The following is a 23,563-nucleotide window of genomic DNA, read 5'->3' on the forward strand; positions in this document are numbered from 1 at the left end:
TTTTCCTACTAAAGGTCATAAAAATCTCTTAAGGAATGTTAGAAAGCATAGAAAATTCAGAAGTTCATAGTCCAAGTCTTATAGTCCTTTAGAAGACATAAGCCTCCATTTCCTCCAGGCTAGGAGAGAATTTAGCATTATTATATGAATTTCCCAGGCCACAGCACCCCAAAAAACACCTTTAGGCATATGCATGTGTCCAATTATCTCTGGACTGGTCACCTACTCACAGTCCCCATTCCCTGGCAATATATCCCTCAAGCCTCCTTCCCTCTTTAGATAAGCCAGTTCTGACTCCTTCCATTTTTTCTTTCTAATATGTTCTAGGTCATATATATTCCAAGCATGAAGTTTTGCCAAAAACAACAACAAAAAACTCTGCTATTTTCTATGGTAGAGAGAAACCCCTATCACCAGAACAAGATTTGTCCAGAATATAAGATGGCAGCCTTTGTATGTCAAGGGCTGTTCTATCCAGATACTTCTGTAAGAAGGAGGTGTAATCTTTGTGTGAAAATATTCAGGTCTTGTTTTATTATATTTCACCGAGTTTCTATCTGTTTTTTGGTTCTGTTAGGACAGTGTAGTTCTGATATAGTATGACCTGTTCTTTGGAACTTATTTCTTGTTGAAAACCAACATATCTAAGGATCACCACAATTACCAGTTACTCATATGATGAGATAGAATTGAAAAATAAATCACATATTAAAAGCTATTTCACAGCTAATACTGGCTTACTCATTTTGGCTTATCAACAACAGAAAGTTATTTCTCATAGTCCTGAAGGCTGGGAAGCCCAAGATCAACATGCTGACAGACTAAATGTGTGGTGAGTTTCTACCTCCTGATCATAGTCACTTATTGCTATAATTTCAAGTGGTGAAAGGGCAAGGGAGCTGGCTGGAGTCTCTTTTATAAGGCCACCATCCCATTCCTGAGGGCTCCACTTTAGCTAGCTTCCTAGATGATGAATGGCGTCACCTTCAAATATTATCACATTGGGGATTAGGTTTAAACACATGAATTTGGGGGGACAAAAACATTCAGTCCATAGCAAATACAAACAAAGAAAACTCACCTTTAAACAATCTGGTAGATTGTGAAAAATACCCCCGATATATTCTAGCACTTTGTTTCAAGGAATAGGATTTCTTTCAATATCCCTTGAATGTGGATTTAGCCAGCTGACTTACATTTCCCAATGGGGCATTAAAAAACTTGATGCAAGCTGAGGATTGAAAAGTGCTTGTGCATGCGGGTGTATTTTCTGGCAGCTTTTAGACATCAGCCATTGTACAATCAAAGCCAGGCTGGCTAACGAGTAAGTCTGAGACAGGAACCTGCCCTGAGAAAAAGAGTGGGTGTGGCTTTTTAAAATGGAGTGAACTAAACCTGATACATGGAAAGCCACACCGTTTTTAGGGAATTAACCAACATAGAGTAAAAGAGACTGAGACAATTTAAAACAAAAAGGGACTTCTGTCTCCAGCTTCAAGCTACTCAGCTAAAAATATGGTCATTTCATTTAGGAAACATAAAATGTCTCAGAAGGCAGAGCCAAAATCCCAGAAGGCACAGCCATTGAGAAGGAAGGGCTCTGCCAGAAGGCAGAATATTCTCCATCCCCAGGGTAAGTGGAACTGACAACATGCGCCCATCTCGGTTCTGAAACTGCTGTTGGCCGTTGACTGCTAGGAGGATTCCATTTGTTTATTATGGTTACTTTGACTTTGGCTCACTAGTGAATGTTTGGTGTACCTTTTTATTTCTGAAATCTATGAATCAAGAGGAGCTGCATCCAAATATCCTAACTTAGTCTCACAAAAGATGAATATCGTGTAACACTAGACTTGAGCTTGATGCCATAACTGAAAAAGAGATTTTGGGGAGTCCTGACAGGGTTGGGGATGTTGTACACAAGGGGAAAACAAAATAATCATGACCAGAGGGTGGACAATGGTTGACTGAGGTGGGAGGGCAAAAAAAGTTCATAATATTTTGCAGCAATTCCCATAAAGAAACTGAGTCTATTTTTTTATTTTTCCATTCTTTGAAACTGGACTTGGCTATGTGACTTGCATTGGCCAGTGGAACAGTAATACATATAATAGAATCAGAGGCATGAAATGAACTTGAACATTTGAACTTACCTTCTTGCTGCTTTTGTTACATAGTCACTGCGTGTAAAAGCTTTGGCTAGCTTCCTAGATGCTAAAAGATATGTGACCTGTTGCCCCCATTGCCACAGATAGCAATAACCTTCTATGAATGAGGCCTTTTGGGATGAGACAGTCCCCAGCAAATCTGTTAATTGACTGAACATGCATAAGTGAGCCAGGTCTTGAGCAGGAGAGCTATACAGCAGGATTCTTATCCAAACAAAATGATCATTATAAGTTTTCAAGTTCTGTGTGCTTTATTATGCAGAAAAAAGATCATACAAGTAATTTTAGTGAAATAAAGTTTATTTAGATATTCTCCATGAAAATGGTTTAATTTTGCTTAGAGCTGTCAAACTTAATGCCAGTTATCTTTGGCATACTCTTTCAGGCTGATTTGTACTACCAGAGTTTCACATACATGTAGTCCTAGAATGGAAATGAAAAATAAGTGTAATTAGGTTGTCCTGATAGTAGAAACAAGTACATACTTTAGATGTGAGAGTGTTTTTTGCATCTGGTTTATTATGATATGATTATGAACATATTAAAATAGCATTCTGAGGATCATATCAATAAGCATCCAACTTCTAATGGCAAAAGAATGATTATTTACTGCCCTTATATGCACTCAAATAATAATTTTGAATTTAAAGTACTTTAGAGAACAGAAACAAATTCTACCTCATTTTACTTCTATATATTTTGTTCATACATTCAATATAGAAAAGTGTAACAATAGAGAAGGAAAAAAGTTATATATTAAATCCTGCCAAAATCTAGCATTAATATTTTTTTCTTTCTTTTTTTAATATATTTTATTGATTATGCTATTATAGTTGTCCCTTTTTTTTCTTCCCTTGATTTCCCTCAACCCTGCATTTCCCCCCACCAGCAGTCCCCCACCCCTCCTCAGTCCATGCCCATGGGTCATACAGATAAGTTCTTTGGCTTCTCCATTTCCTATACTCTTCTTAACCTCCCCTTGTCTATTTTATACCTGCTATTTATGCTTCTTATTCCCTGTACCCTTTCCCCCATTCTCCCCACTCCCCCTCCTCTCTGATCTCCATTTCTGTGATTCTGTTCCTGTTCAATCATCTTAAATTTATTGAGACTTGTTTTTTGTCCTAACATGTAGTTTATCCTATAAAACATTCCATGTTCACTTGAAAAGTATGTATATCTGCTGCTTTGGGGGTGAAATGCTCTGAAGATATCAATTAAATCCATTTGATCTAGTGTGACATTTAAGGCTGTTGTCTCCATGTTATTTTCTGCCTGGAAGATCTATCCATTGAAATCAGTAGGGTGTTAAAATCCCCAACTATGACTGTATTTCTTTCCATCTCACCCTTAATGTCTATCCATATTTGCTTTACATATTTAGGCGCTCCTTTGTTGGGAGTATGAATGTTTTTTAGAGTTATATCCTCTTGTTGAACTGCTCCCTTTATCATTATGTTGTGTTCTTCTTTGTCTTTTAATATAGCCTTGGTTTAAATTCTATTTTGTCAAATATAAGTATTGATATCACAGCTTTTCTTTTTCTTTCCACTTGCATGAAATATCTTTTTCCATCCTTTTACTTTTAGTCTGTATGTATTTTTCTATCTGAGATGAATTTATTGTTTTCTTCATGATACCCTGTGAGTATTGGAGTTTTTATGCCATTTACGTTTAGGGTATTATTGATAGATACATATTTAGTGCCATTTTATTGTTAGATTATTTCCTCTGTTTTTTTTTTTCTCTTCTTAAAACAAGCCCTTTAACATTTGTTGCAGTATTGGCTTTGTGTTAACAAACACCTTTAGCTTTTTCTTGTCTGGGAATCTTCTTATTCCTCCTTCGATTTTAAATGATAGCCTTGCTGGGTAGAGTAGCATTGCTTGTAGGTCCTTGTTTTTGTTACCTTAAATATTTCACGCCACTCCCTTCTGACCTTAGATATTTCTGTTGAGAAATCAGATGACAGTCTAATTGATGCTCCCTTGTTTGTAACTATTTGCTTTTCTCCTGTGGTTTTTAGGATTCTCTTCTTGTCTTTAAGTACTGCCATTTTAATTATGATGCATCTCAGTGTAGGCCTCTTTGTTTGGGTGTCTCTGAGCTTCCTGCATTTGTGTGTCTTATCACCTCACTATATTAGGGAAGATTTTGGTGTTTATTTCTTCAAATGGGTTCTTGGTCCCTTGTTCACCCTCTTCTCCTTCTAGTATTCCCATGAGTAGATATTGTTGCATTTCATGTTGTCCAAAATATTTCTCCTCATTTTTTAAAAATTCTTTTGTACTTTTGCAGCTCTTCTTGGGTGTTTTTTCCTACATTGTCTGCCAAATCACTGACTCAATCCTCTGCTTAATCTACCTACTCCTTTTTCCTTCCAGTGTATGATTATTTCTGATACTGAATTCTTTATTTCTGACTGGTCTTTTTATTGTTTCTATGTCTTTTTTCATGCTGCTGAATATCCTTACAATCATTACTCTATACTCTCTATTTTATAAATGCTTGCCTCCATTTCTTCTAGTTATTCTGGAGAATTATCTTGTTCTTTCTTTGGGGTCTGTATTTTTGTCTCCCCATTTTGAGTGCTTGTTTATATTTGTTTCTATGTATTAGAGAGATCTTCAAAGACTCTGGTGCAGGCCTTGGTCAGATGATGCTTGTGAATGGCCCTGGACAACCTATTTGGAGCCCTCAGCAATCCACTGCATGTGGCTCCCTATGCTGGGCCTGTTTGTATGCAGAGAGAGCCAGGCTGTTTCATCTAAAGTCACAGGGGAGTTTCAGCAAAAGTCACAGACCTCCCAGAGATCTGCCTTCGTTGTTAAATTTGTTTGATGATAGAGCCTCAAGCTATAATCAGCAGCCCAGTTTAAGCTCCACAGGATGGGGTAGAGTAATTTCTGCAGGCAGTGCTATTGCTTCCCCTTCAGTCTGATGTCACTTGGAACGGAGTGCTCTGCTTGAAAACGGTGGTTCTCAGTATGGGAAATGACTCAGCTCAGGAATCCTGGTGTCTGTTTCTTCAGTTCTCTCCCCAGAGCCTCATACCAGCCTCATACTTCTCTAGTCTACTCTGCTGTCCCTCTGCCAGAGCCCAGGGTAAGTGGCACTAACATTGTCATGAAGTTGTTTCTTTCTTCTGTCCTTGGTTATAAAGCTTTTCTCCAGCTAGTATTCGATTGATTATTCAGTATGACTTCTCTACAATTTAGTTGTAATTCTAGATTGGTCCTTGGAGGAGGTTAGTGTATCTTCTACTTACTCCTTTGCCATCTTGGCTCTCTCTTCTTCTTCAAGGGTCTGGTTAAATGTTCCTCAATCTTGTTTATTTTTTCAAAGAACTAGCTCTTGGATTCAGTGATATTTTATATGGTTTTTTACTCTATTTCTTTTTATTTCTGATCTGATCTTTATTATTATTTATTAGTGGTATTATTCCTACTACTCACATTGGGATTTGTTTTATTTTTCACATTCTTTTAAGTGTAAAGTTAGATTGTGTATTTGAGCTTTTTCTTATTTCTTGAGAAAGGCCAGTAATGCTATGAATTTCCTTCTTAGGACTGCTGTCCTTGTGTCACACAGATTTTGGGTTGTGTTATCATTTTTGCTGTAAGGTACCCTTTGATTTCTTCCTTGATCTCATTGTTAACCCATATATTGTTTAGTAATATGTTAATTAGCCACCATGTTTTTGTGTGTTTGCCAATTTTTTTCTTGTGACTGATTTCTTGATTTATACCATTACTGTCAGAGAAATGTTTGATGTGATTTTAATCTTTATAATTTTATTGAGAATTATGTTGTTGCATAACATGTAGTCTATCCTAGAAAATGTTCCATATGCATCTGAAAAGAATGTATATTCTTCTGCTCTGGAATGTTATGCTCTGAAGATATCAATTAAATCCATCTTTACAAGTATGTCATTTAAGGTCACTGTTTCCTTGAAGATGTTCTGTCTAGAAGATATACTTGTTGACGTCAACAAAGTGTTAAGATTTTCTACTATGACTGTATTACTGTCAATCTCTCTCTGTCTATTGAGATATGCTTTACATACTAAGATACTCCTGTGCTGAGTGCATAGTTTACTATGGTTATATCCTCTCTTTGGATTGCTCTCTTTATCATTATATAGTGTACTTCTTTGTCTCTTACTATAGCCTTTTCTTAAAGTCAATTTGTCAGATATAAGTATTGCTATCTCAACTTTTACTTTCTATCCATTTGCATGAAATATATTTTTACATAATTTATTTTCAGTCTGTGTCTAGCTTTCATTCTAAGGTTGGTCTCTTATAGACAACATATACAAATATGTTATTGTCATCCTTTCAGCTACCCTATGTCTTTCTATTGGAACATTTAAGCCAGTTACATTTAAAGTGATTATTGATAAGTACATATTTATTGCCATTTTTTTATTTAACTATGTTTCTCCTCCCTCTCCTTGTACTCCTCCTTCTCCTTCTTCTTCTTCTTCTGGCAGGCCCTTTATAATTTCTTGGAATATTAATTTGGTGGTCAAACAAACAAACAAAAACTCCATTAGTTTTTTCTTCTCTGGGAAGATATTTATTTCTCCTTTAATTTTAAATAAGTTTACTGGGTAAAGTAGTCTTGGTTGTAGGTCCTTGCTTTTCATCACTTTAAATATTTCATGCCAATCGTTTCTGTCCTGAAATATTTCTGTTAAGAAACTGGGTGACAGTCTCATGGGAGTTCTCTTTCAGTTAACTGTCTTTCTGATGTGACTTTTAAGATTCTTTCTTTGTTTTTAACTTTTGCCATTTTCACTATAATGTGTTTTGTTGTGGGCCTCTCTGGTTTCATCTTGTTTGTACTCTCTGAGCTTCCTGGACCTATGTGGGTTTTTTTCCTTTACCAGGTTAGGCAAGTTTTCAGTCATTATTTCTTCAATTCTGTTCTTGATCTCTTGCTTTCTCTCTTTTCTTTTCTTGGTACTTCTATAATGTGGATGCTATTGTTCGGGTTGTCCCAAAGTTCCCTTTAACTAGCTTTATTTAAATGTTTTTGTTTTTGGGTTTTTTTTTGCTGCTCTGATTGGTTGGGGTTTTTTTTTTCTATTTTGTCTTCCAAATCACTGATTTGATCCTCTGTTTCATCCAACGTACTGTTTATTTCTTCCAGTGTATTCTTCATGTCGGGTATTGTATTCTTTATTTCTGAATGATTTTTTTTATGTTTTTATGTCCTTTTGTATGCTGTTGAACATTTTTATAACTATTACTTTGAACTCTATGTTTGATAAATTGCTTACCTTCATTTCATTTGTTCTTATTCTGGAGATATCTCCTGTTCTGTCATTTGGGGCCTGTGTCTTTGTCTCCCCATTTTGAATGACTTTTGTTCATTTGTTTCTATGTATTAGAATGATTTTATATGACTCCCAATCTTTGTGGAGTGGCTTTATATACTAGATATCCTGTGGGGTTCAGTGGTGCACTCTCTGTGATTACCTCAGCTGGGTTCTCCAGGCATGTCCTTTTTGTGTGTTATATGGGCGCTCCTGTTGTAATTTTATTATTCATTGCTATTGGCCTACTCATGGGATCGACCCTCAGGGTGATTGATTGTGAAGCTCAATCCTGAACATGGCACGTGAGCTGCTGTACAGGTGTTGCCCACCAGCAGTGGAATTCACCTCAGCAAGATTTGATGCCTGCTGAGATCTCCCTTTGGATATGCTGCTTGTGAAACTTACTGAATCTTGGCTGTGGTGTTGTCTGAAGGTGGTGACTAAGTATGTTGGTTCTGGGCCTCTTGGGAGGGACTCTGATGCAGTTCAATGTCCTTTCCTCATGCAATTTAGCCCTTCCTCAAAGTCCAGTGTAAGTGGCTGCAACAAAATTTTGTATATTGGCCCTTTAAAAAGAACGAAAAGTACCCAAAATGGGAGAGAGATGGGACAACTTCACTGCATGCAGATCCTGAGCCAAGGCAGAGGGAAGCTATGGTGAGCTTCCTTTTCACATGAGTTAACTGCTAACCTTACCTATAGACAGCACAACAGCATTGGACATTTGTAAACTGCCTTGAACCAAAGAAGGAACTTGAGCATACTTTACACTGACAGATTACATTGAACATATTTTACATAAGGACATTCAACAAATGAAAATATATTCAATCTCACTAGAAATCTTATAAATCACAAATTAAAACAACAATGTGATTCTCTATTAAAAATATCAGTTGACAAAACCTGACAATATCAAGATGTGGTGGTATGTAAAACAATAGCAATGCACATACACTACTCTTATGACAGTAAATTGGTATAACCAATTTGTAGAGCAGTATTACAATCTATCATGATAATGAAGGTGTTCATACCCTTAGAATTTGAAATTCTAATAATAGCAATAGCTCTATTGCTATTGAAAAGGAGGAAACTATACAAAAATATTTACTGCTAAATAGATTATTAAAAAAAGTTGGTGTATGAATAAGGGCTGTCTAGGGAACCAAAATAAGGGAGAGGAGAAGGGGGAGGAAAAGGGGAAAAAGGTAAAATTTTAAGGAATTGGCTCACATGACTGTGGAAGCTGGCAAGTCCAAAACCTTCAGAGTGTGCTGACAGATTGGAAACAGGGAAGAGATGATGCTGCAGTATGAGTCTGGAGATGGTATGTTGGAAGAACTCTCTCTTCTCTGAGGGAAGTGCATAATTTTCATTAAGGCTTTCAACAGGTAGGATGAGGTACACCAAACATTATGGAAAATAATTTACTTTACTGAAAGTCTACTGATTTAAGTGTTAATCTCATATAAAGAAATATCTTCAAAGAGTCATGTAGAATAATGTTTGACCAAATATGTCAGTACTTTTGTCTAGCCAAATTAACATAAAACTAACCATAGTTGGCAACAACAAATTATCCAGCAAAAGTTAAACAGGTTAATACATTTTATTATACTGATAAAACAGAGTACTATCCAACCAGAAAAATCTGGAAACCAGAGCTCAAAATGGACAAAATACAAAACAAAAATTTGAATAAATTTTCTAATTGCAGAAGATGTATATAGTACAATGCCATATATGTCATATTAAAACATATGAAAAGTAATACTATATATTATATTGTTTATGGATATATACATATATATTGTATTTATATATATATACACAAATATGTAGAGAGAGAGGGAGAGAGAGAGAGTGAAAAAGGGAAAAACAGAGACAATCTAAAATATTTCATTCATAAAAGACCTGTAAACAATATTACTCACTGAATAGAAAAATAATTAGAGGCAAGATGGCAGAGGAGTGAATGGAAGTCACACTGACCTCCTCGCAGGATCAATCTGAAATTATAACTAAATTGTGGAGAAATCACCTGGAACAAACAATTGAACAATAGTGAAAGAGGAGCCTTATAACCTCGGACAGACAGAAGAATCAGCTTTAGCACAACCTGACTGGTAAGGAGAGCAGCAGAGACTCAAGAAGGCAGGCGGGGCACCCACAGGAGGCAACTGGATATTTAAACAGCCAGTTGGAACCCCTGAGAAAAGTGGGGTCTGAACCATAAGATGGGATCTCTAACCTACAGCACCAGAGTCCAAAAAAACACAGAGATAACAGCCAGCTGCAAAAGTGGCAGGGTTGCTCTCTGCCAGACAGGAGGCTGGAGATGCGAAGAGACTTTTAAAGGGCCAATGCTTAAATTTTTATTGGCAGCCACTTACCCTGGTGTCTGGCAAAGGCAGGGGAGAGTGGGATAGAGACATCTGAGGAGAGACTGGGGAAGAAGCTTTCAGGGAAAGAATGGAGGGAACAGCTGGTGGGATCCTAGTGCTGACTCATCCCCCGTATGGCAACAGCCATCTTGTTCAGGCAGACCACTCCCCTGAGCAGCAGCAGCATGAGAGGACATAATAGCCCCGCCCCCAGAAGGGACTCTGGACTGGTCTGTGGTGACTAAGCCTGGCTGCTGAGTGCAGAGTGGTGGCCACAGAGAGTAGATCCCTAGCTAAAGAGGGCACAGAGGGCTCTAGAGACACTTGAGGAGAAACTGAAGACAGAGGATTTGGGGAGAGAACGGAGAGAGAAGCTGGCGGGATCCCAGTGCTGACTCCTCCCCCATACGGCAGCAGCCATTTGGTTCAGGCAGACCACTCCCCTGAGTGGCAGCATCTTGAGAAGACATGATAGCCCTGCCCCCAGGAGGGATTCTGCTCTGTCCTGTGGTGCCTAAGCCTGATTCTGACTTTAGAGTGACCAGATTAACAGCTAAAGGAGACAGCCACAGACAGTAGACTCCTGGAAGTCTCGAACAGACTGTCTACAGTCAGACAGGGTCAGCATCTGACATCATCAGAGGCAAATCCAGAAAGAAAAAACAGTGGTAAATAGCAGAGGCTACTGAGACGAAATCCACTGTGGTCTTCTCCATGATTTGTGATATTTTCTTTACAACATAAATTTTTTAACATTTATTTCAGGTCCATCAAGATTCTGCATATTAAATCATTACATTTTATACTAAAAGTTTATCTCTCTCCTTTCTTATAAAAGTCTTAATCTCTTTACAGGATTATTATTACTGGTTCATTTGCTGTTGATAGTGAGATTGCAGGGGGACATTATTTTTGCTGATGTGGGTTTGTTTCCTGGGCTTTGTGGTTTTGTTCTGGCAGCACCTGCACAAAAGTACACAAAACGTGGTGGGCAAAATGACCCCCAGTCAACCAGCTGGAGGATAGGACCCATCAAAGAATGACCAAACAACAATCAAAACTCAATTACTTCCAGAGAGTTAACATAAATGGCATAAAAGGCATCCAAAAAGCAGTAAGTTCAAGATATCAAGGAGATTGCACCGCTGAATCTCAAAGGTCTCCTCCATAGATGTTCATAACACAAAGTCAAGAAATCAAGACAGATACATTTTTTTAAATTAATTAATTTATTTTTTCAAATACATTTTTCTCTGCCTTCCCCCCACCACTTTCCCTTGTCCCCTCCCTCCCACCTTCCCTCCCTCAACTCTTCCCCTTTGGTTTTGTCCATGAGTACTTGCAATATGTTCCTTAACTTTCCCCTTCCCTTCCTTTTCCTCGCCCCACCTCCCTCCTTCCCTCTTGTCTCTGTTGGTTTCTTTTCCTTTCAGTGTTACTGGTCATATTTTCCTTGCATCTTTGTATTGTTGGTTAGGTTCCGCTTATAGGTGAGATCATATGGTATTTGCCTTTTGCCCCCTGGCTTATTTCACTTAGCAGAAGGCTCTCCAGTTCCATCCATGCTGTCGCGAAGTTTAGTTCTTTTTTTCTTTCTGCTGTGTAGTATTCCATTGTGTAAACGCACCATAACTTTTTGATCCAATCATCTACTTATGGGCATTTAGGTTGCTTCCAACACTTGGCTATTGTAAATTGTGCTGCTATGAACATTGGGGTGCATAGGTTCTTTTGTATTGGCGTTTTGGTGTTCTCAGGGTATAATCCCAGCAGGGGAATCACTGGATCAAAAGGCAGTTCCATTTTCAGCTTTTTGAGGAAATTCCAAACTGTTTTCCACAGTGGCTGCACCAGTCTGCATTCCCACCAAAAGTGTACTAGTGTTCCCTTTTCTCAACAAGTCTCGCCAGTACCTGTCGTTTGTGGATCTGTTTATGATGGCCATTCTGACCGGTGTGAGGTGGTACCTCATGGTGGTTTTGATCTGCATTTCTCTGATGGCTAGTGATGCTGAGCATCCTTTCAAATTTCTCTGGGCCCTCTGTATCTCCTCCTTGGAAAAGTGTCTGCCCAGGTCCTTTGCCCATTTTTTGATTGGATCGTTGTCTTCTTTGAGTGGAGTCGAGTGAGTTCTTTATATATCTTGGAGATCAAACCTCTATCTGATGTATCATTAGCAAATATATTTTCCCAAATGGTTGGCTCCCTTTTCATTTTGCTGATGTTTTCTTTAGCCATGTAGAAGCTTCTTATTTTGATGAGGTCCTACTTGTTTCTTCTTTCCTTTATGTCCCTTGCTTTAGGAGACATATCAGTGAAAAAATTGCTGCGTGGGATATCTGAGAGTTTCCTGCCAATGTTCTCCTCTAGGACTTCTATGGTGTTGCGACTTATAGTTAAGTCTTTTATCCATCTTGAGTTTATTTTTGTGTATGGTGTCAGCTGATGATCCAATTTCAATTTTTTGCATGTAGCCGTCCAGCTCTCCCAACACCATTTGTTGAAGAGGCTATTATTGCTCTGTTTTATGCTTCTGCCCCCTTTGTGAAATATTAGTTGCCCATACAGACCTGGCCTTATTTCTGGGCTTTCTATTCTGTTCCACTGGTCTATGGGTCTGTTCTTGTGCCAGTACCAGATTGTTTTGAGTATAGTGGCTTTGTAATATAGTTTGATGTCCAGTATTGTGATCATAAATTGGTGCTGTAGCTAATCAAATGCTTTTTCTGGGTCTACTGAGATGATCATGCGGTTTTTTTTCTTTTCTTTTATTTATGTGATGTATCACATTTATTGACTTGTGTATATTGAACCATCTCTGCATCCCTGGGATGCATCCCATTTGATCATGGTGGATAATCTTTTTAATGTATTGTTGGATGCGGTTTGCCAATATTTTGTTGAGGATTTTGGCATCTATGTTCATCAGTGAAATTGGCCTGTAGTTTTCTTTCTTTGTAGGGTCTTTATCTGGTTTTGGGATCAGGGTGATGCTGGCCTCATAAAAGGAGTCTGGGAGTCTTCCCTCCTCTTGGATTTTTTGGAATAGTCTGAGAAGGACAGGGGTTAGCTCTTCCTTAAATGTTTTGTAAAATTCTCCTGGGAAACCATCCGGCCCTGGGCTTTTGTGTGCCGGGAGTTTCTTGATTACTGCTTCAATTTCCCCAACTGTTATCAGTTTGTTCAAGCTTTCTGTTTTTTCCTCCTTCAGTGTTGGAAGATTATACTTTTCTAGAAATTTGTCCATTTCATCAAGGTTTTCCAATTTCTTGGCATATAATTGTTCATAGTAGTTTCTGACAGTCCTTTGTATTTCTGTGCTATCAGTTGTTATTTCTCCTCTTTCATTTCTGATATTATTAATTTGGGTCCTCTCCCATTTTGTCTTGATGAGTCTGCTTAAAGGCTTGTTGATTTTATTTATCTTTTCAGAGAGCCACCTTCTGGATTGGTTGATCCTTTGAATTGTTCTTTTCGTCTCTATGTCATTCAGTTCTGCTCTAATCTTGACTATTTCCTTCCTTCTCCTTGCTCTGGGATTTATTTGTTGTTGTTTCCTCCAGTTCTTGAAGTTGTAGTGTTAGGTCTTTTATTTGAAATGTTTCTATCTTTTTAAGGTAAGCCTGTATTGCTATGAACTTCCCTCTCAGGACCGCCTTTGCTGTGTCCCATAGGTTTTGGACTGTTGTCTGTTCATTTTCATTTGTTTCCAGAAATTTTTTGATTTCTTCTCTTATCTCATTATTGACCCATTCATTGTTTAATAGTGTACTGTTCAGTCTCCATGAGTTTGCAAGTTTTTGAAGTTTCTCTTTGAGGTTGATTTCCAGATTCAAGCCCTTGTGGTCTGAGAAAAAGTTTGGTATTATTTCAATTTTCCTGAATTTGCTGAGGTTTGCTTTGTGTCCTATCATGTGGTCTGTCTTTGAAAAACTGCAATGAACATTTGAAAAGAATGTGTATTTTTCTTCTTTGGGATGAAAGGTTCTATATATGTCAGTTAAGTCTCTTTGATTCAGTGTTTCATTCAGCACCAAAATATGTTTATTAATGTTTTGTTTGGAAGATCTGTCCATTTTTGACAGTGGGGTGTTGAAATCCCCTATTATCAGTGTGTTGCTGTCTATATCTTTTTTAAAGTCATCCAAGATTTTCCTTATATACTTGGGGGCTCCTATATTGGGAGCATATAAGTTTACAATGTTTATGTCTTCTTGATAGATTCTTCCTTTAAGTATTATAAAGTGCCCCTCTGGGTCTCTTTTTATGGCCTTTGTTTTGAAATCTATTTTGTCTGATATAGGTATTGCAACCCCTGCCTTTTTCTCTTGTCCATTTGCTTGGAATATTTTTTTCCATCCCTTTACTTTCAATCTGTGTAGGTCTTTTGCTCTGAGGTGGGTCTCTTGTAGGCAGCGTATGTGTGGGTCATGTTTTCTTATCTACTCAGCCATCCTGTGTCTTTCAATTGGGGCATTTAGTCCATTTACATTGAGAGTTCTTACTGAAAGAAACCTATTCATTTTTTCTCTTTGTACCTGTGTTTTTCTCTTTCTCACTCTTTTCCTTCATCTTCTTAAACCAGTCCCTTGAGCATATCTTGGAGTGCTGGTTTGGTAGAGATGTATTCTTTTAGCCTTTGTCTGGGAAACTCCTTATTTCCCCTTCTCTTTTAATGGAGACGGTTGCTGGGTAGAGCAGCCTTGGTTGTAGGCCCTTGCTTTTCATTACTTGGCATATTTGTTGCCATTCCCTTCTGGCTTGTAGCGTTTCTGTTAAGAAGTCAACTCCTAGTGGTATCAGGGCCCCCTTGTATGTTACTTTCTCCTTCTCAATTGCTGCCTTGAGGAGTCTCTCTTTGTCTTTGATAGTTGCCATTTTAATGATGATGTGTCTTGGGGTGGACCTCCTTGGGTCCCTCTTGAGTGGGGCCCTCTGTGCATCCTGGATCCATGAGACCCTTTTTCTCCTCAAATTGGGGAAATTTTCCACCATTACTTTTTCAAAGAGGTTCTCTATCCCTTGCTCCTCTTCTTCTCCTTCTGGTATCCCTATTACGCAGATATTATTGCCTTTCAGGTTGTCCTGCATTTCCCCTAAATGCCTCTTCATTCTTTTTGAGTCTTTTTTCCATTTCTTGCTCTTTCTGGGAGCTTTTTTCTACCTTATCCTCCATCTCACTGATTCGATCCTCGGCTTTATCCAGCCTGCTTTGGATTCCTTCTACTGTGTTCTTCAATTCAGAAATGGTATTCTTCATATCGTCTTGTGTCTTCTTGATAGTTTCTATGTCCTTTTCCAGGTTGATATAGTTTGTTGTAAGATCCTGATAGTTTCTCTGCAGTTTCTCATAGTTATCTTGGAGCTGGCTGAGCTCATTGAGATTCCTTAGAGCCATTGTTTTGAATTCAATATCTGATAGTTCTCTTGCCTCTATTTCATTTAGCTCTCTCTGTGGGGATTCCCGTTTTCCACTCATTTGATGGGAACTACTTTTTCTTCCCATTTTTGTGAGAGTCTATTAAGTAATTTATTTATTTATTTATTTTTCCTTCTGCTTCAATTGACCCGTCTAGATTTCCTGACTTTGTGGATTAAACTTCTATGGTAGTAGGCGGGTCTTTTCATTTATTTATTTATTTATTTATTTATTTATTTATTTATTTATAAATTTTTGTTTTATTTTACTTTTTTTTCTTTTCTCTCTGGGCCTGCCTCTGATTATGTCAGTTGTTGATCTTATATGACCTTGGGGCATTTGTTTGAGCCTTCCAGGAGTCTACTGTCTGTGTCTGATGCCTGCTTTGGGCAGCTCTGTGACCCCTTCGGCCAGGGAACCACTATTTCTGTGGATCGCTCCGCACTCTCAAGCCTGCTCCTGGAGCGTGCTCCTGGGCCGGCAGGATCCCCTGCCCGCCTGGGTATGCGCGCTCTTGCCCCAGCCCAGGGGCACTTATTCACAACCTCGCGCACTCCTCTGGCCCTCCGTCCATCGGGCACCCCACTACTGGTCAGTTTAGGGTCTTCTATTTTGTGCTTTCCCCGCTTTTGGCTCTTTGGTGGCATCACCTGCCAGAGCAAAATGGAGACTACAGAAATGGGAGGAAGTCAGCTCCAGGACTCTCTGGTTAATCCTAAAACAGATAAATTTAAGAAGCAGAAGCAAAACAGAAGAGTCTCACAAATAATGCAAAGACAAAGAAGCACTTCCCAGTCAAAGGGAAAGAAGTAATCCCCACAAAGAGAACTAAATGAAATAGAAGCAACTAAACTATCAGATACTAAGTTCAAAACAATGAACTTCTGTTTTCACCTTTTCTATTCAACATAGTATTGGAAGTCCTAGCCACAGAGATCAGACAAAAAAAATAAGAAATAAAAAGCATCCACATTGGAAGAGGAAGTAAAACTATCATTGTTTGCCAATTACATGATAGTGTACATAGAAAACCCCACAGGCTCCCCCAAAAAACTACTCAACTTAATAAGTGAATTTGGCAAAACAGCGGGATACAAAGTCAATATTCAGAAATCAAAGGCATTTTTGTACACCAGCAATGAAAGAGAAGAAGAAGAAATCAGGGAAAAAATCTCATTTGCTATAGCAACAATAAAAATAAAGTATCTAAGAGTAAACTTAACCAAGGAGATAAAAGATCTGTACTCAGAAAACTACACAACACTGAAGAAAGAAATTAAGGAAGACACAAATAAATGGAAGCATATATCGTGTTCATGGACTAGATGAATTAACATCATCAAAATGTCCATAGTATCCAAAGCAATTTAGAGATTCAATGCAATTCCTATTAAAATACCAATGATGTATTTCACAGATATAGAACAAACATTTCAAAAACTTATATGGAACCATAAATGACCCTGAATAGCTGCAGCAATTTTGAGGAATAAGAATGAAGTAGGAGGGAATCACAGTACTGGCCATCAAACTATATTACAAGGCCACTGTAATCAAAACAGTCTGGTACTGGCATAAGAACAGGTACATAGATCAATGGTACAGAATAGAGAGCCCAGAAATAAACCCATGTCTCTATGGTTAATTAATATTTGACAAAGGAGGCAGAAGGATAAAATGGAACAAAAGAAGCCTCTTCAACAAATGATGTTGGGAGAGCTGAACGGCTACATGCAAAAAACTGTAATTCTACCACCAACTTACACCATACACAAAAATAAACTCAAGATGGATAAAAGACTTAAATATAAGTTGTGACACCATAAAACTCCTAAAGGAGAACATAGGCAGGAAACTGTCAGACATTCCACAGAGCAATATTTTCACTGATGTATTCCCTAGAGCAAGGGACATAAAGGAAAACATAAACAAATGGGACTTCATCAAAATAAGAAGCTTCTGTACGGCTAAAGAAAACATTAGCAAAATGAAAAGGGAACCCACTGTATGGGAAAATATATTTGCCAATGATACCTCAGACAAGGATTTGATCTCCAAAATATATAAAGAACTCACACAACTCCACTCCAGGAAGACAAACAACCCAATTAAAAAATGGGCAAAGGACCTGAACAGACACTTCTCCAAGGAGGACATATATAGGGCCCAGAGACATATGAAAGGATGCTCATCATCACTAGACATCAGAGAAATGCAAATTAAAACCAAAATGAGATACCACTTCACACCAGTCAGAATGGCCATCATAAACAAATCAACAAACAACCAGTGCTGGCAAAGTTGTGGAGAAAAGGGAACCCTAGTCCACTGTTGGTGGGAATGCAGACTGGTGCAGCCACTGTGGAAAACAGTTTGGAATTTCATCAAAAAGTTAAAAATGGAACTGCCTTTTGACCCAGTGATTCCCCTGCTGGAACTATACCCTAAGAATCCCAAAACACCAATTCAAAAGAACCTATGCATCCCAATGCTCATAGCAGGACAAGTTACAATAGCCAAGTGCTGGAAGCAACCTAAGTGCCCATCAGTGAATGAGTGGATCTAAAAGCTGTGGTACATTTACATAATGGAATACTATGCAGCAGAAAGAGCTACTACCCTTCATGACAGCATGGATGGAACCAGAGAGCACTATGCTAAGCAAAATAAACCAGGGGGTAAAAGACAAATACCATATGATCTCACCTATAAGTAGAACCTAATGAAAAAAACAAACAAGCAAGGAAAATATAACAAGCAGCATTGAAAGAAAAAAGAAACCGACATTAACAAGAGGGAAGGAGAGAGAAGGGTAATGGGGAAAAGAAGGAGAAGGGTCAAATCAAGGAACACGTATAAAGGACTCATGGACAAAGCCAAAGTGGGGAAGGATTGAGGGTGGGAGGTGGGCATGGGTGGGTCAGAGGAAAGTGGTGGCAGGAAAATAGAGACAAATGTATTTGAACAATAAAAAGAAAAATCTTCCAATATTAAAAAAAAGAAAAACAATTGACAAAAATAAGTTATACCAGTTACACATTTTTTCTTAAATAAAGCTTTTGGTTTTAATCATACTTCCATATATAATCACGAAGTTTATGGGTGTTTTCAGTCACTTGAATGTTTAGGGTGCAGCATGGAAGGTGGTTCTATTTAAGTTTATAAAAGAACCAGTCTTCTCAACACATTTTTAAATTAGCTGAACACAGCTCAGTTATTTCTGAAAGCATTCCTAGGTGCTTGGGTGATTGAGTTCCTATTATAGGAAGAATAATGGCCCTGAAAAGACGTACACATTACCCAATGTTATGTTTCATAGCAATGGTGAATTAAGTTGTGGATGTAAATAAAGTTACAAATCAAGTAACCATAAAATGGGAACATTATCCTGGATTATACAGGTGAGCACAAAGTAAGCCCAAGGGTCCTTCAAATATAGGAGAAAATAGCAGAAGAATTGGGGTCAGAAGTGTAAACGTTACAATGGAAGCATTTACTGGTTTTGTAGATGAAAAGAGGCCATTATTCAAGGAATAATGGATCTCTCTAAAGATGGAAAAGGTAAGGAAAAGGATTCTACACTGGTGCCTCCAGAAAGAATAAAAATCTTCCAATACCTTGATGTTAATCTAGTATATTATTTTCCAACAGATGTGGAAGTCTTAGTTCAAGGGGCCAACATGGTTGGTTTCTAGTAAGAGCTCTTTTCCTGACTTACACAGGCCACTTTTTGTTGCTATGTCCTCAGAAGGCCTTTTCTTAGTGCATGGATACAGAAAAGAGAGTTGTGAGCAAGGTCTCCTTTTATGAAAACACTTTTTATCAGATTAGAGCCCCATCCTTTTATCTTCATGTAATCTTCATTACCACTTTAGAGACCTCATCTCTAAATATAGTCACATTAGTATTAAGGATTGACTACAGATTTTATGGGGACATAACATTCAATCCACAAGACCCATTAAGACCCATTTCAGATTTTAACTTCCAGAACTATAGGAAAATAAATTTGTGTTGTTTAAAACCACCAAGTTTTTGGTGGTTTGTCATAGCAGCAGTAAGACTCTAATACAGATTTTGGTTTCTGGAAGTATGGGGCTACTATAACAAATACATAAACATGTAGAACTAGTTTGGGGATTTAGAAGTAGACAGAAACTGAAAAATTTTGAGGAGTTTGATTTTTAAAAAGCTAAGATTGCCTTATATAGACTATTCATAGAAATATGGATGTTAATAACTGTCAGTTCTTAGGAGGAATTGAGGAACATGATACATACTATCTTAGAGAATATTTGCATCATCATGAACAGATTGATGGTAGAAATATGGATTTAAGGCACTGGAGGGGAGAACTCAGATGAAAATGAAAAAGATGTTACTGGCAAATAGAGGAAAGAGGATCTTTCATACTATATAATGTCAGAAACCTTAGTTGAATTGTGTGTTGCAAAACTGTGTAGTTACTATTTTGTTTATAAATTAAGTATCTTATAGGGAGAAATAAAATGCCTTTCATAGGCAAGCTGGCATCAAGCATCTGTTTTCCAAACCTAGTTGGTTCCCAACTTAGGTAAATTTATAAGTTATCCCTTGGCACAATTAAGCACATTTATTCTACATAAAATTAAAGGTAAATTGAAGTTTAACTTGAATGCTTAGTATAGGGAGAAGTAAATTCAGAAGTCTATGGCCAGTTGACTCTACTGGGTATCATCTTATGGCCAACTCTGCTTATAAATCCAGAGTTCTCAGTTCAAATCCTGTATTGTTCAGTTAATAATATTTCATCTGGTCTCATGCTACAGATATTTGCCTCCTTCTTTCTTGACTTACCACATTTTGAGGCCATGAAGCTAAGGAGGGCAGTCAAGGCTTCAGTGCCCAGATGATATTCTACCCTGTTCTGAAATAATAATGGTTTCCTAGTTTGGCATTTTGTATGAAGACATCTTCTCTCTTCTAAGAAGAGAATCAGTCTTCATCTGTGGATTAAGAATAAATTTTATATGTCAGTTAAAGCCACAATACAGAAATACAATTTAGCTTAAGTTTTATATATTGGATAGAGCCACTTCTCTCATTGTAAAACCAATGATCATTACTAACACCAATGCATTTTTCATTTTCTGCTTTGGTTTACTGCAGAAACCTGCTCAAGTAACTTGACTACATTAAAACATTTAACCCTCACATTGACCACATGAAGTAGCTACTGTTATGTCCATTTGACAGTTGAGGAATTAAGATATAAGTAGTGATGAAGTTTGGAGGAGAAAAGATCTGTTGCAGAAACGTCGGCCTAAAAAATTTAGTTAGCTAAGGCATAAGAGGTAACGGATGGGTAGGGACAGGGACAAGAGCTAGGCAGGCCTTATGCAAAACTGTTTCTGAATTATAGTCTTTTTTTAATTTTTATACACAAAATAGACTATTAATGAAATTGTAACATAAAATTATACTTTATTAAATCTAGTTATAATTTATGTCCTTTGTACCAACTAATGTTATCCTGCAAATACTGTATATTCAGTTAAACATTAACATAATTTTAGTCTCCTTTATAATTATGTTCAAATAATAGTTAATATGCATATTATTAGGAAAAAGAAAAATTTGTATTTGTTTTATATTCATAAATTTTCATTATATTTAACTTTTCTTGAAAGTAAAATGTTCTATGTACTTTTTCCCAAATACACAATGAACATTCAGAGAAAATGTATAAAAACATTTATAAGCAATTACATAGAAAATAAACTATAGAATTTGAAAGTGATATCACATACCTGAACTATGAGGCATCGAAGTAATTCAAACATGGTATAATTATTTTTAAGAAAAACACTGATTGTCCTTTTAGACAGTCCAATCAGTTATATATACTTCAAATCTTGAGACATTCATTAATACACTAACACAATCTTGCTTTCAGAAATGTACGGATTATTTTAGGACATGACTTTTTTTCATAAAACATGAAATCCTAGATAAAAACAAAAAATATAGAAATGAATTCTCAGCAGCAAAACAGACAATTCTCTGATGTAGAAATTCTAAAATTTCTGAGGAAAGCAGTAATAGAGCTGTTAAACAAGGATATTTAACTGTAGTGAATAATCTAGGAAGAGTCTATAGCTATATAAACTCTACCTTCAGCTTTCCATTTTTCAGAAATTAAATCCTATAATTCTATTTGTTGATATCTGCATGAATTTATTTATTTTCTGGTAATTTCAATATATTTTGCCTTTTCTAGTCCCCTCAAAATCTTCCTCTTTCAATCTATCTTACTCAACTTTTTTAGTCCCTCTCTAGTAATAGAATTTTTTCTGTGACTAGAGTTCCATCTAAAACTTAAAAAAAAATTATAATGACAGCCTTTTTAAGAGGTAGAATTTTTTTGTGTGTTAGTTTCATTTGTCTTCCAATTTTGTCCACTATGTTACCCAGTTTGTTTCATTTCATCAGTGTCTATACAGACCTCTACCCCTATGACTTCAGCCAATTCCTATGGAATTTATATCTCTTACATCTCTCATTTTCTTTATGAGAAAATCCTTCAATGGAACAATTTTATCCTTATTGCTAATCACTAGCAAATGCACTACTGCAATTTTACCTCTCAGATTTATTCCTCACATAGACACCAAGATGTATCTTTCTAAAATTTTGATTTATAACTATTACAGTTAAACATAGTTTAAAATTAACATTAAATGAAACAATTCTCAATGAATTACAATTCTCTATAAAAAGTTGCTTGACCTTTTCGCCCCCACCAGAGGATATGTTTATTGATTTTTAGAGAGAGAGGAAGAAGAGGGGCACAGAGAGAGAGAGCAAGAGCAGGGGGGCATCAATCAGTTGTCCCCAATCACGTACTACTGGCGATTGAACCTGCAACCTAGTATATTCCCTGACTGAGAATTGAACCTGCAACTTTTTTGGTGTACTGGTCAACACTCCAACCACGCCACCCAATCAGGGCAAAAGTTTCCTGATCTTTGAAGATCCTTTAGCGGAAGCCCTTAGTCATTTAGTAATAAGCCCACCATCAACCCAGCCCCATTTCTCATTGATCTAAACACTTCCTCTTCCCTAAAAACAACACATTTCACATTTTCCTGTCTTTAGAGAGAAAGGGGAAGAGAGAGAGAGAGAGAGAAACATTGATGTGAGAGAGAAACATCAATCGGTGCCTTCTACTTGTCCAGACCAGGGATGGAACCTGCATATTCACCCTGACTAGGTATGCATCCCACGAGCCTTTGGTCTATGGGATGGCAGTCCAACAAACTGAACTACACTGGCCAGGGCAGATAGCTAATGTTTAAATTACCCTAACGTGTTGTAAATATTTTTAAATTGATTTATTTGAATCAATATCCAAACAAACTATTCAACCAAAATAGTCAACAAACTATTAGGTTGATGTCTATCCCTTTTTCATTTTATTTTTATCTTTTTATTTTCCTGATAATTATTTGTTGAAATAACTGTATTCTTTTTACTGAACACTTTCATTTCATACTTTTTTTTATTTGTTCCCTCAAGTCAATGTTTAAGATACTCATTTTGTGATTCCAAACCTTGCTTGCACATTGGAATCACTTGGGAGTGAACTAAACAGCTGAAGGTTTGGTCCCATCTCCAGAGATTTTGATTTACTATCTGGGTGCAGTCTTGACACAGGGAGTTTGAAAAACTACCTAAGATGCAGCTAAGGTTGAGAGTCATTGCTTTGTCCCAGGAGTCCTTGACTTTGGCTGCATATTGAATCACCTGGGGAGCTATTGTGAGCTTCAGATTTAGTTGAATTAGGGTATGATTTGGTACTTGGTTTTTTTAAAAAATCTCCCTGAGTGATTTAGTGGAAGACAAGTCCAGAATCACTGTCTATCCTACATGTTTCCTTCCAACTGCCAGTTCTATCTGGTGACTTTATTGATTGGATGCACACTCTTACTGCAGTTCACATTCCCACAGTAGAAGGCTTAACTGAATAACAAATCAGGACTAAATCTCCCCATTTCACTGAGCTGTAGTCCATGTAAGCTCATATTTGAAGTCTTACCCAAAGCACCTGCTTTAATTTTTAAATAGAAGCCCCAAAGACCAGGGCCTCTCTGTAACACACAAGGACCTTTTACTGCCATTCCAAACAGTAGAATTTCCCAAGGATCTAGTCACCTGTGAATCTAGACTATCAGGGGAAAATGGAATTTCAGAGCTAGGATCAAATAGGACCCCCTTTGAA

The 23,563-nt window shown here is 37.3% G+C and overlaps 1 protein-coding gene across 1 annotated transcript in view; it reads right to left on the reverse strand.

Moving 5' to 3' along the window:
* Positions 1-14,200: 14,200 nt before the first annotated feature.
* LOC129079806 (phospholipid scramblase 2-like) overlaps positions 14,201-23,563 on the reverse strand; it is a gene marked incomplete at its 3' end in the record, with an annotated part of 61,211 nt that continues 51,848 nt past the window's right edge. The window contains exons 7-8 of the mRNA XM_054585054.1: positions 21,262-21,289; positions 14,201-14,223 (exon numbers count right to left, since the gene is read on the reverse strand). Of these exons, the coding sequence (XP_054441029.1) occupies positions 14,201-14,223; positions 21,262-21,289 (51 nt within the window). The remainder of the gene's footprint in view (positions 14,224-21,261; positions 21,290-23,563) is intronic.

The sequence above is a fragment of the Pteronotus mesoamericanus genome, unplaced genomic scaffold (genome assembly GCF_021234165.1).
Source record: "Pteronotus mesoamericanus isolate MK-2021 breed Mesoamerican mustached bat unplaced genomic scaffold, CSHL_Meso_final contig_82, whole genome shotgun sequence".
Taxonomy (NCBI): Eukaryota; Metazoa; Chordata; class Mammalia; order Chiroptera; family Mormoopidae; genus Pteronotus; species Pteronotus mesoamericanus.